The sequence below is a fragment of the Patagioenas fasciata genome, chromosome 3 (genome assembly GCF_037038585.1).
Source record: "Patagioenas fasciata isolate bPatFas1 chromosome 3, bPatFas1.hap1, whole genome shotgun sequence".
NCBI lineage: Eukaryota > Metazoa > Chordata > Aves > Columbiformes > Columbidae > Patagioenas > Patagioenas fasciata.
In genome coordinates this window covers 42,403,391-42,417,455 of record NC_092522.1, presented here as the reverse complement: position 1 = coordinate 42,417,455, position 14,065 = coordinate 42,403,391, and the positions used below count along the sequence as shown (strand labels likewise).

At 39.1% G+C, this 14,065-nt stretch overlaps 1 protein-coding gene across 1 annotated transcript; it reads right to left on the bottom strand.

The window, feature by feature from the left end:
* Positions 1-251: 251 nt before the first annotated feature.
* Positions 252-10,746, bottom strand: LOC136099648 (protein ELYS-like). The gene is made up of 15 exons (XM_065834085.2): positions 10,577-10,746; positions 10,383-10,481; positions 7,696-7,786; positions 7,522-7,611; positions 7,223-7,363; positions 6,327-6,431; positions 5,571-5,664; positions 3,875-3,998; positions 3,703-3,759; positions 2,766-2,912; positions 2,158-2,345; positions 1,842-1,986; positions 1,616-1,747; positions 483-630; positions 252-394 (listed from the first exon to the last, which is right to left on the bottom strand). Exons 2-15 carry the CDS (start codon positions 10,383-10,385, stop codon positions 252-254), a joined length of 1,608 nt encoding a protein of 535 aa, XP_065690157.2. The 5' UTR covers positions 10,386-10,481; positions 10,577-10,746.
* Positions 10,747-14,065: the final 3,319 nt, after the last annotated feature.

Sequence of the window (14,065 nt, the reverse complement as noted above, 5' to 3'; positions counted from 1 at the left end):
ACATACTGTAAACACATTTACCATCATGTAAATATATTTATGTGCGTAAATAATATTATCATAGCAGAAAAACTCTCCAAATATTATTTATCATTTTTTATACCTAAAAGCCTTTACATTGTATGTGCAAAAAAGCCAACCAAAGCTCCCTTCAGGTGCACCTTCCCTCCAAAACACTGACATCATTCCAATGGGTTTTCCTCTCTCTCTCCAAACTTGTAGCTCCAGACTAAACTTTGTTCAGAGGCTGCTTACCTATCATATCCTGAGAAACTGGGTTTCTGCTCATTTCCTACCCACACTTCTCTAATTTTGGACAACACATAACTGATGAAAATACACACATTTCCTGCATTGGCTTTTGTTACTGTTGATAATGGCTTTGGTCTGGAGACTGGAAAGCAAGAAGGAAAACATATCAGCCTTGTGTAACCGATGTGATGGCTACCCCCTAAAACTTACTTCCCCTAAAACTTACTTACCTTCTCTCAGGACTGATAAAGGCAAATGGTAGAGCTCAGCTCTCTCTGCCACCAGCTTCCTTTGAACTCTAGGAAGGATCTTGTCATATTGGTCTAATACAGCATTTCTGACAACTGCTTTGTCTCTCAACTGAAGATCACATTCATTCTGATGAATGAAAAGCATAAAGCAAGAAGTTAACTACTTAAAAGAAGTTCATTGCACGGAACTATCTGTGCTGTTTCGAAGTAGTGGATACATTTCCTCTAGAGACAGAGTAAAATCCACCTTATGTTTGATTCACTGAGAAACTGTGGTTCTGGAAAACACCAAGAAGTGCATCACAGAGTCGTAACAGAAGTTCACAGACTACCCAGTTTGATTTGGCTATTCTGAGAAATAGAAGTTAGATATGGATTTCTGTCATAAACGTGGTAACATTAAATTCACACTGTATCTTTAGGAAATGAAAAAACAAAACAAAACAAAACCACAAACAAAAACCAACAAAAAGCACCACACCAAAACAAACAAACAAACAAACACAATTTTTTACCTGTGGATCAGCATAATGTTTCAGGCAAGATACAAGAGACAAACTACAGAAAGCAGTGACTTTCAATAATCCACACAATACTGAATATCAGTATTTGAATAACTGAATTATAAGTTTGGCTGAGAGAAAATAGATATGTATGTTTATTCCTCACATGCAAACAAATTATTCGAAGTGGAGTCAATAAAAGTCGATAATATTTCATATATAACTTCACAAGAGTCACTTTGGAGCAGTGAAGTATTTTGTTCAACATTTAGGTTTGGCTGTAACTTATTTCTGGCAGTTCAAATAATGGTACAGAAAAAAAAGCAGGATTTTTAGTGACTACTATCAGAACTCATCAGTAACACATAACTACTTTAAGTGGAGTAAAAATGGTGTGAATATTTAATTTGTAATTTCATAGAGCAGCTTTTGATTTGTGAAGTATTTTGTTCAACTTTTAGGTTCAGAGGAAACTTAGGTGTAGAAACTTATTCCTAGTAGTTCAAAGAAGGATACAAAAAACAAAGCAGGATTTTTTGTGACTACTACCAAAACCCATTAGTAACACCTAGCTGAAGGTTGCACACTTGACAGAACTTTAATGCTTACCGTAGGATTAACCTTCATTGACTGATGCAGCCGTAGTGCTGGGATATAGTTGGCACGTTGCAGATGGTGGACTAAAAGAAATTCACGACTCTGGACACCAGCATTGGTCTGTAGAAACTTCTCCAAACACTCCTGTGAGAAATAACGCATTCCAAAAATCTAGTAGGATTCTGCCTCTTCTCTTTTCAAAGAGGTGATTATCACTTTTTTCCTTGTCCACACTTACTTGTTCAGTCTCTGTGAAAGGCAGCTTCAGCAAGTCTTCCATTAGTCCCATCTCCTGACAGATTTCATACATGTGTTTTAACAGCTCTTCGATGTTTAACTTGGTGGTATGTTGCTGCAACAGACTCCAAGCCTCCACCAGGCACCTGAAATTCATTTATTTGAGATGTAAAGGAATACAAATGGTATAACCAAAAAGATGCTCCAAAACTACTGCGTTCAAAGTTTAAAGGAAGTGTAGGGGGTTGTGACTGGTATTATTTGTTCTCCACCTTTCACAAGACTTGAAGGCCAAACAGTGGGACGTATTTCTTTACCTATTGGACAACAGCACAGTGAGGAAAAGCCGCACTTCACTGCTGCTCGACACTGGTGGCTTCATCATCTGGATGTATCTGAGCGCTTGCCTGTGCTCTCCTTGGCACATGAGGGACTGAAGAACTCTCACATGTTGCCATGACACACTTTTGATTGTAGCTGGATGAAAGAGCAGGGCCAGTGCACTCTATAGTAGGTAGAGATCAGCTTTGTTAAGAGATACACATACACACATGCAGCAAAAATAGTCAAAAGTTTCTTAAGTAAGGGTGTGTTAAATGAACTTATATGACCAACTAACAAAATACTTGATACTGGACAAGTGCTCAACTCTTCTGCTGAAAACAACCTGAATGGGTGGCTCTGTGAATTCAAATATCAAGCATTATTAAAGGTGATGTCTTCTTTGGTTTAATCAATTTCCTGTCAAAGTAATTAGAATAAATTTTCACATCATAATTTATTGTTGAAGACATTGTAGCACTATTGCAAAAAAGCTTCTAATGTTTTAAGACCTGTTATTAACTAAGCACCATTTAAAACAAATATTTTATAGACAAAAGTTTTGTATTGCAATGCGTGTGTAACTAAACTGTAACATACTTACTTCATAATCATTGTGATCTAGAAGCCAAAAACCTTGAATAAGCTTAACAAGACCCCAAGGGATAGCAAAGGCAGTTGGAAATGAGTCAGTTGAAGTTTCTGTTCTATTTGGAAAGGAATGCTTGATATCCAGCAGCAAGTAAATTGTCTGGTATCAAGTATCTAATTAAGGCAAATAAATTTGTAAGACAAAAATTATATCACATTGCACTTAGAAAAAGACACAATGAAATGAGAATATAAAAGTGGTAGGAAGCAGAAAACACAAATGTCTTGGCCTTGCCATTTTAAGCTGTTATAACCCGAAGACAGTCATGTCCTAAGCAGAAAATTGCATTCTGGGTAAATCAAAAGAAATTGTCTTTGATTTCTCTAAGGCATTCAGAAAGGTAAACTTCAAATATTTAACTACTTCCCTTATAAACTTAGGCTCCCTCTTTAGTCAGTGGAGCTACCAGCTGGACATTCAACAAATTTGAACATTCAATGCTTCATTATTAAAGAAAACAAATCCTACTGTTGTTGGGTTTTTTGTCTTTTTTTTTGTTCCTCATTACCAGAGTATATTAAACAATGTAAACTATGGAGTGCTTACAATAAAACTTACAAGAAAACTGGGGTTAAACACTATGTGGATCACTCATTGGTAGTTTCATTTTCTGACATCCCTTTTTAGGGCCATACTCTCAGAAGATGGCATGGGGTAGCAGTTTTTAAACCTCTTGCTCTCTAGAGAATCCCCTCTCAGGATAGCCAACAAACAACAAAAGCAATTATATACATTTCAGCAGCTTAAAAATCAAGTTTCTGCCCAATGACTATTTTCTTATCTCCATTTATTATTCAGTGTGCCTGCACTTTAAAGAAAACAAAAGCAAGACTTGTTAGGTGTGCTGGAAATGGGATGAAGGTGTAATAAAAATAATTAGAAAGGATACAATTGCATGTTTGTAGCTTTCTTCAATGCCTTCTAGCAAATAGACATCCAGCAGTGCCTGAAATGAAAAAGATACTCTAAACCTCTTGTCTTTCCTAAATCGTTGGGTTTTGGGTGGGGTTTGGAGGGGTTGGTTGTTGTTTATTGTTGTTTCCAGAGAGCAGAACACTCACATGTAAACTAGCAGGTGGATATTTCCCAGTTCCTCCTTCATCTCTCTGCCACAACTTCTCAACTTGATCTCCTAGCTGGGAAACCAATCCATCAATCATCAAGCAGTCAGAATCCCATTTTCCTCTGCAACAAAAGGTACCAAGAATTTGGGCAGAGCCAAACACTAATTCCAGGCTCTCCGTGTAACACGTTTCCTCCAGTCAAAACCAAAAAAAAGCTCCCATGACTCCAAGAAAATAACAAACATACAAAGACATGATGATGACTTGAAATGCACATGGAAGACATTTCTGAGTCAGAATGACAGATACTTGCTAGACCCTATTCATTTATTAGTGGAGTTCCAAAGAGAAATCCTAAAAACTCTCTTAGGGAGGGAAAAGTCTCAATGACCTTTTAGGTTCCAAGTTTTCTTCTAATACCAGGAAGCATAAACAAAGTGTTGTAAGTGCCTAAGTAACCACTCCTATATTGTCTGGCAGAGGAAAGGTAACAGTATCAAAATAGTAGGACTATTCTTCATCACAAATCTAATGCCTCAAGTTGGAGTGTTCCAATACACAGCTGTGTGACAATGTAATGGAAATTTCAGACTTTGTTCTTGGCACCTCACTTTTGTTACTGAAAAAAAAGATATTTTCAGAAAGCTAGAACACACAGATAATTTTAGTATCATCTTGATCAGTATTTATGTTTCTATACAAATACGATTTCCATTTGGGATGGCTGAACTTTTAAAAAATCACATTCTTCAAAAGCCCATCACAGTCTTCTGCTGTGACACTACCCTTTAGATCCCCGATGATAAAAAGCAGCAGAATTATACCAACTTACTTGTGAGTAGGAGATCTAGGGAAATACAATTTTTATCAGTTATTACCAGTCAAGTTTTTAAAAAGGTATGTGTAGGATATTTGAGGGATTTTCTTGAAGTTAATGGACATTGTATGGAACTGAACTGAACAGGCCTCTGAGGCCTATGTGTCCAGCAAGAGAGCAAGAGTCAAACAGCCTACGTGTCTTACGTGACTTTGTACAACCTTGAGTAATACAAAAGAAGGACTATCTAGTGAAGAAAAGAGTCAGCAAGTCAGCTGTAATATAGATACATTTTGCTTAATATTAGAGCTTGTGCAGAAATTTATAATCCAATCACCTATTAGTTTGTGGCGCGTGAACAGTAGCTATTGACCAATTACAAGCAGCCTTCTGATGTGTTGACAGCGTGTGGACAGGTCAAAAGGTACTTAAGGAGAGTTGTAACAAGCAATAAATGGCTTCACTTAAATTCACATTGGATTGTGTGGAGTCCATGATTTTTCATCCTCACAAGTATGCTTTCTTCTGTGTCCAAACAATTGTTCTGTGAACACTGGCCTTTGCTGAATTGGAGATAACTGATCTTATACTAATCACACGATCTTTTTCAGTAGCAGCAAATTATATAGGTTAGATAATGAATAAAGTACGCTGCAAAAAATGATAGCAGCAAATGGTACTAAGCAGAGGTACATATAAACATTTTGACATATGAAAGTAACCTCTGTGTTGCGCAGAACACGTGCATCACTGAAGTCAAGAGTATTGCCTGCAAAGGCATTAAACATAGCCAATTCAACTGTGGATATGAACACCATTCACTTCCTCTTCTGAATTTGCAGTGGAAGTGTTCTGAAGTTTTCCTGTGAGTCTTACCTTGATAAATGCTCAAGTTTCTGTCGGTGACCAGTATAGTAGCTCTGAATCAGAAGATAATTGTAGAAAGGTCTAGACAAACGCATATCATCATCTACAGGGAATAAAGTAAAAGCAAGTTAGAGAAGTAATATCACATTTTTATACTAAAATTTTTGACTCAAATGACAGACAGTCATACAAGTTATGCATCAAGAAAGACAGAGAAGCCTCCCATTCAAAACAAAGCCAATCTTCTTTCTGCCTTTGCTCAAAATGGTTCAAGACACTTTCAAGGTATGATGTAGCATGCGGTACTGTAAGTGCAAGTTCACCATTAAAAAAAAACTGTTCTCAAAGGGAATGGTTATTTCAATGTCATGTGAGCATTTGTAAGACAATTAAGGATAACAAGCTCAAAACATGCAGGTGATGCTTTTACTGTAAAAACAAGCATTCAGATATGTGTTGTTTAATAATAATTTGTTTAATATTGCAAGCATTTTAAGCTGAAGACATGAGCAACTCTTTGAAGTCAGAGGCTTATTGTTATTTCTAAAAAACATCCAGGAAAGAAACTGCTTCCAGTATTCTACACCAAGTACTTGAAAAAACAGTTACCTCTCAGTTTCACCAGCAGACCTTCAGCATGCACTGACACTGAAAAACATGACTTGTTCACAGCAAAACGTTTACAAAAGCACAGCTAAGCTTGTGTTCATATGAATCTTGTACTGGATGTTCTCCTGTTACCAATGTACGAGAGCTGACGCTTACCTAAACCCTCTGGAAGGAGACTGGATCGACAGAACCAGGCGACCACTTGTGCGTACAAGGAAATGAGGCTGGTGACCATGTGCTTGTTTGTCAAGTCTGCAAAACCTGAAAAAAAAGGCATAAGATTATTTGTGTTATGCAATTCTTTTAGTTTTTACAAAACTCCCTTCATCAGACTACATAGAAAGTCTTGAACTAACATGGCCGAAAACTTTCTCTCGGCATTTTTCACCCTGTATCACCTTCTTAATTGAAGAAAAAGCCCACAGTCACCACCAAAACAAAAAACAACCCCTACAAAGAACCAGATTCACTAAAGGCTAAAATATTCATAATAATGAAAAAAAGCCTGAGCTCTTAAATACACTCATGAATAAGACGTTATTTTTTCATGTAGCAGAGATTTTTAACACAGCAAAAGGATATTCTTTCCCCCCTCCTCAATATACCACGAACAATTGATATTGCCGAAAGCTATAGAAGATCAGGCAACTTACTTGACAAGTTACTCATGTATGCTTCCCGTTTTTTAGTAATTTGCAATACAATATTTGCATGCAATTATAAATTGCTAGCTAAGTATTAATAAGAACAATTTTCAGCATTACTACATTTGATTTCTGTCATTTCAGCCCAGTTGCTTACACAGCTTCTTGCTGAATGTAGCCTCCCTGACCCACTTGCAGGAATTCCACAACAACTTATTTCCCTGAACTCAATCCATATTAAGGGGTGGTCTCAGCCTCTCAGCCTTGAGCCTCTTCTCTCTGCCAGCTGAATGTGACTGTCTTCTAATCATCAAAACCAACAAAAGCTCATGTTTCCACAGTTACAACCCAAGCATAATTACAGATCTTCATAAAAGAGATCAATGATATAGTAATATTATTACAAACCTTTTTCAGTAAGCTCTTGTGCTTCTGTTAGAAAACAGTTTAAGACTGTCCTAAGGCTGCGCAAATGCAACTGGCAGCGCTGAAGAGCCTGTAATGCCCGTGGGTCAGTAAAGTTGCAAGAGCCATCAAACAGTGGAACACCTGTACAAGAATAAATACTAAATCATTAGCTTACAGAGCAATTGCAGAGTTTCAAAGTACACTTGAACAACCACATGTAATATTATATACTCACAGATTACTGAATAAGCTCAGTTAGAATAATTTTATGTGTGTAGAATTACTCTAGTAGTACTCACATATTTGGTCAAATTCAGCTTTTGTATAGATCACTTTGTTCCATGTCCACTGCAGAACAAACCGTAACTTAGCAGCAGAACTTGGCTGCTCTTTAAAGAAAGAAAACAAAGACGACATGAATCAACAATTTCAAACAAAAAATATCTATCACATTAAAACAACGTAAGTGTTACCTTCTGATGTCCAATGTTTAATGCATCCAGTCAGAATTTCTAAAGAACCTGTCTGGAGAGCAGCTGACAATATCGCTTCTAACTGTTCCTCCTAAACAGAACAGACAAAATAAAATTAGAATCTTACATACTTGCAACATCTGAACCATCAACAGTAAGCATTTGTTTCTAACTGTATAGTCATTTAGTATTACAATATTTTAGTTTCATAATTATTTCTTCTGTTGTGCACTAATAACCTATTTTCTTTACATCATAGGAGACTGCAACTAGTTTTATAGACTAGATGCTGGGAGCAACACAAAGTTATTAAAGGGAAATGTATATAAATAAATACAATTCATAGGTGTTGCACTTTTGTGGAGAAAGATTATGCTCTGAAGACTGGGATTGGAATCTCCTACACTTCAATTCACAGCACTTTCTTTGACAATATGTTCCAGTATCTTCTGCCAGCATGAAAAGAATGAGCACATGAAACATGGGAACTGTAATTCAGAGTCCGCAATAATGCATGAGTCAACATTTGGGGAAAACGTTGCTGATGGCAAAGCCAAGATTGCAGGACACTACTGCAGCCAGCCTGACCTCTCTGCCAGCATTCACAAGTAGCAGAGATCAAGTTCCAGGTGGGAGAACTTCTGTGTTGTAGTTTTGCTGGGTTTGATCATTGTGATAGTTATCACTTGTGATCATTTCAAAGTGACAATGGGATGAAGTTTTGCAGTGTATCCAGGGGCTCCAGAGAGCAAAAAGCCCCACAATGTGATGAACACTCTGGCTTAACTTACTTTTAATTATTTAATCGGTGTGTTTTATGAGTAACCCATCATACCAATAATACACATATACAGATAAATAGGATTGGTGAATAGCATCTTTTAAAAACCTTCAATATCCAACTGTTTTGATAGGAGCCTTCAGCAATGCTGTAATGCTGAATAAGAAAGGAGGAATGATCACAGAATATTATCATGAGGAGCAATTTCAGAAGAGGAAGAAGAAGACAACCAGCTGATGTATCTGAAAGAGCAGAAAAAGGAGGCAACCAAACAGAAACATCATATTCAAGACAAGTACAGGACAGGATAAAGCAGTGGGGATATACTGTGCAATGAACAAAGAAAGGGGGTACTTGGCAGAGCACACCTAGGAAGCGATAACCAGGAAAAAATTGAAGTAGGAGATAAAATAGGTAGTAAACTATGCTTCTGTAGGAAAGGGATGAAAAGAGAAGGCTGCGGATCCTAGCCTGCCCTGCAAGCCATATCAGAATCTCTCTGCAATATCCAGGCTCCGTACAATCTCCTGTCACTGAACAATTTTAAATATTGATGCAAAGTTGGAAGAAATAATTATTTTTGTTAACTTTAGTTTAGGAGAATAGTATCTATTTCTTATTGTTGCAATGTTTTTGCAAAGCTTGTACAAAGTGGAAGGGAGAAAGGAAGACCAAAGATAGAAGCCTTGAAGAAAGCAGACTTTGAGAACTGGTGGTGGAAGAGAAAAATTGAGTGTAGGAGGAAAGTAGCTCAGAGAAGTTCAACAGTATTATTAGCACAGCTGGAAATTATCCCAGTGTGTAGGAAGGACAGGTAGGCAGTAAGGGACCAGCTCGAATAGTGAGATGTTCAGTGACCTCAAAGACAAGAAACTGGTTTTGCAGGGTTGCTCTGTAAATCAGATCAACAAGATGATCTGGGTTAAAGAAGAACACAGAAACAGGCTTTGTTCTTCACTCCCTGACTCTTTGTTTTTTGTTAGGCTGAGTTGTTTCACTGATACAGCTGATAGTGTAGGCCTACAAACAACCGCATCTGCGCTACTCAAGGAGTTTATGTTGATGCTTAGAGGTCAGGATCTCCTGCTGCCTTGGAGGTGAGATGTTTAGAATGTATTCACAAAGGACATTAATCTTCACTACAAATCTGAGAGGGGAAAAGGCTGGCTAAGCAGCAGTGATTTGAAAGAGCCTCTGAGGTAGAAGAAAAAATCAGCTGCATCTGCATCAATAGTGTGACACTTGCAAAACAAACAAAAAAGGCAAATATTTGGGGCATGTAGAAACTGGGATAAATTCATGCACATCATATAACCTTCTCAATCGATTTGGTAAAGACTAATGTCAATGTGGGGCCTAGTAGCAGGCACTATATTTCAAGAAAAATATAAAGCTGCTGGAGAGTTCGCAAGAGAAAAAGAATATTGTATATATGAAGTGGTCTATGAGCAAAGATCAAAATAGTAAGTGCTTTTTAACCTAGGGAAGACTGAGAAGATTCATGGATGTTTCCAACTTTTTATGTACTCCTCAGGGATTATATCTTTTACCAATGTCCTCTAGAAACAGGAGATACAAGGTATGGAGCTGAAACTACAGAATGTGGAGATCTAGCTTCTTGTCTCCAGTCATATGCGTAACAAAGTGCAGGAGGTGATGGCCTGGGGAACAGCATGAAATGTCTGTCACTAGAGGTTTTTAAAACAGGTTATACAGCCATCTATCACAAATGTTTTACATATGGCAGACGTTCCCTGGGAGAAATGATCAGCGGGCAGGATTCACAAGGTTGCTTCGCAAGTGACTTGCTGCAAGCCTCTGGACTCCAGGTGGGCAGCCTGGCCATGAAAAGCACAGAGAACACAACAATACCTCAGCGCGCTGTGCAGTTGTGAGTGCTCCTTACCATTTGGGCTCTGCAGGGTCAGTGCTTCTCACCACTGCAACAAGAACTTCAGATGTTCCCTTGTTCTGCTTTTGTTGTTGAGCGAAACATAAATACTTGCTATGGTTGTAGGGGAAAGAGAGTGTTTCATGTTACTTCTAGGTCATTAATGTTTTCTTTTTGATTACTGAGAGTCCTCAGTTCACATACATTACCTGTGCTGAAACGCTTATGTCAATAACTCACTGTAATGACCCGTGCTCAGCAGGAGACAATGTCTGCTGTGGGTCAGTGATGTTGACCTCTCCCTACACAGGTCGTTGCTTCAACTGCTGGGGTCTGAAACCACTTGCCCAAACCCTGGTACACTTTCATGTGTTGACAGTAAGTTAAAACTCCCCTCAGAGAGCTCCTCCCCCTCTCTCCTCACTGCAGGACCGAGAGCAAAGTCACTTCTCCCGGCGGCGCCGGCGCCGGTTGGCGCGGGGAGCGGCTCAGGCCCCTGACACCGCCAGGACCGCGTACCCGTAACGACCGTAACGGCCGCCCCGCGAGCGGCCCTCGCGCTCCGCCCCTGTGGGGGGGGCGAGGGGCGTGTCCTGGGCGTGTCCGCGCGGTGCGGCCGCTGCCTGGCGCTGCGGGGGTGCGGCGGCTCCTCTCGCCATGGCGGCCGGCGGCGATGGGGCGGGCGAGCGGCCCTACGAGCTGGTGGTGTTCGGGGCCTCGGGCTTCACCGGACAGCTTGTGGTGGACTAATGTGTAATACGTGTAATAATCCCAAGGCCATTATTAAGATAACACAGGAAAGCTTTAGCTTCTGAATTAATTCACATGTCATGGTATGTCACAGCGTGCTTGTGTACATGATGGGACCTGGAAGTCAGCTGTTTACGGCCTTGTGGATCCAGACAACCTGAGGAAGCTTCGAAAAAATATAGGATGTGCCCCCGTTCCGATAGCTGGTGCAAAACAAGAAGCCTAAGATGTGAAACATGGCATCTTACAACTGTTTCTGTATTTATTATATGGCTTGTTAACATATTATTAAATACTAAAAAAATCCATTTAGGACTTTAGTACAACATGAATGCATAGATGCTCATCTAGTAGAACTGAAGATAAGTTCAGTTTAGCTGATTTGTTCATTTTTCACTGAAAAAGAACATGTCCCTTCATTTACTGGGTCTCAAAGTTGTTCTAAGATACTTCTAGTGACATGGCAAACTTTGGAGTTGGATTTCAGGAGTGATCAGCAGAACAGAATAAAAAATGTGAGGAGAATATTCTTCTGATTACCAAATTCATCCTTGAATCCAAATTCATCCAAATTCATTCCATTACATGGAATTTTCAGTTGAGATGGTGATAATTTGGAGTGGTTAGCTTTCAGCATAAAGAGAGAACGTCATAAAAATGCTTGAGAAAAAAAGCCAGTCTTAGCAGGACCATTCTGATCACTTTCTTGCAGTTTGCATGAACATTTGAACCTTTTTTCTTGCTTTTTATTTCCCATTTGCAGAGGACTTGTGTTTTCGATCAGGAATTCAGAGTACTGCATTCCATTCATGGGATCTAATGCTTCTGTGATAAAACGGTTTCAGCACTATTTGCACACAGAGTTGCAGGAAACACCTATTATTAGTATACTTTGTCTGTATTACCATTATCAGTGAATCTTTCCTTTGTGTAATAACTGTTCTTGGTGCAGATCTGTGTAGCAGGGTTTCTGTAGTTAGATAAATAGTAAGGACTGTGATGTGCTTTTGCTTCTATAGAGGAGGCTTGTCTGTTGGTCCCCTTTGGAAGCTGCGTGACCTGATGTGGTCCAGGTTCTTCTGTGTGCGTGGGCCTGTTTCATGCTACTTGATACTCTGCCTGATGAGCGTGGTTACTGCTGCTCGCATCATTGTTCCGGGAGTCTCTTGTAGGGTTCTCATGCTGTCTGATTCCTGAGTATGTATTTGTAGGGAATGGAAGCCTTGAGTCACAGAAATATTTGAGAGGTAGGTTCTGTGATTCTGGGGAATGATAAGTATGTTTAATTCTGTTTCTGTGCTAAGGCTTTTTTGTTGTATCCGTAGAGCTTCTAAAAGCATAGTAGTTGTAGTCTGTGCAAGTATTTCTAAATGCACATTGTGTGTGCCTGGTGAGATAACACTGAATATGTAAATAATCATGTCTGCTGTTATTAGTCATCAAAGTATGTGGAACTCATAGGAGAAAAAAGATGGATCACGTTGCTGGGTCTGATGTATTTACATGGATGTGTCCCAGCACAGTGTCCAACATTATGACAGGGGGATACTGAGTAGCAAAAACCCAGAACTGAAGGCACTGAGAGAATAAATGGACTTTAAAATAATAGTAGTTCCAAGAAAGTGAAAGTAATAAATTTAGATTACATGATACCTTTTAAGCAGTAACTTAGATTAGTGCCTCTTGTATTTAAATGGATCATAGTATTTGGCATAGTAGATACTTATATATATTTTTATTTGTGCTTGCCTGATGTGAGTTACTGGTTTGGTGACCGTACTTGTCTTGGCCACTACAGATGGATGGAACCTCTTTCACAATGACTTTTTTGGCAAGGGTTACAGTGAGGGGCAAGATCCCCAGAATGGCAAACTAAATGTAAAGATCTGCACTGAAGTCAAGGGTCCAGGTATGTAAATGCTCTGAAAATTACTCTGAGATAAAAATCTCTCCATCTCCCTCAGCTGCATCACATTCACCATCTTTATTATCAGGCAAAGCACATGCAAACTGTTGTTCTGCAGTCTCATAGCTGTATTGAAGATTACCTGATGGATGTAATTCACTATAGCATGATGGTTCAGGTGCTTCTACTAAGGTTTGTGCCTTAACACACTATCTTCAATAACCTAAAGTTAAGAAATTACTGTTAATGCATTATTAATTAGCAAACAGACTAACTTCAAACTAAGTTAGATGAAATCGAGGACAGCAAAACACCGCTTTTCCTTTCAGATCACCTCCAAATGTAAAGTTAGAAACATACAATGTACTCTCTACTAGAGACAAAAGACAATGTGTTTAAGGGACAGAGAACAGAGTGCTCAGCAAATGCCACCACGCGTTCCATTTCTGATGTTTCTGTTCATGAATAACAATTTGCCACCACCCGTGAGCAAGGCGAGAAGCTTCACAGCACAAGTGGCAGAAATCATCCCACTGCAGGACTCTCTGGACTGGCTACAAATCCACACAGAGTGACCAACTCTGCATCTATCAGGGTAACATACAGTTATGTTACTACAGTTTAAAGTTTCAGTCATGATAGTTGGTCAGACTGGCGGGGTATCTCATCCGACAGCTCAACACTGCACTTGATAGAGTCACTGGGAGTGTGTGAGACAACACCTATATTCTCAATACCTCCATCTTCTTTCCTTCTAAATCCACATGACATACTCAGGCTTTTATGTTGAGAACAAAAATAGTATCTTTTAAGTATTTCAAGTGACTCAAGATGATCAAGAGAATTTAATCACTGTGTAAAGACCTTTGCCCAACCATCTGAGTTATAGTGCCAGCTAATGATGGCAGAAGGGAGAAGCCACTCAACAGGAGTCTCCAAAATATCTGCTTATTTTCTTGCCTCCTGCCTTGTCAGAAGTTGCCAAAGCATCATACGATAGCAACATGCCATGCTTCAACACTACATTCAAGAAATACTCATC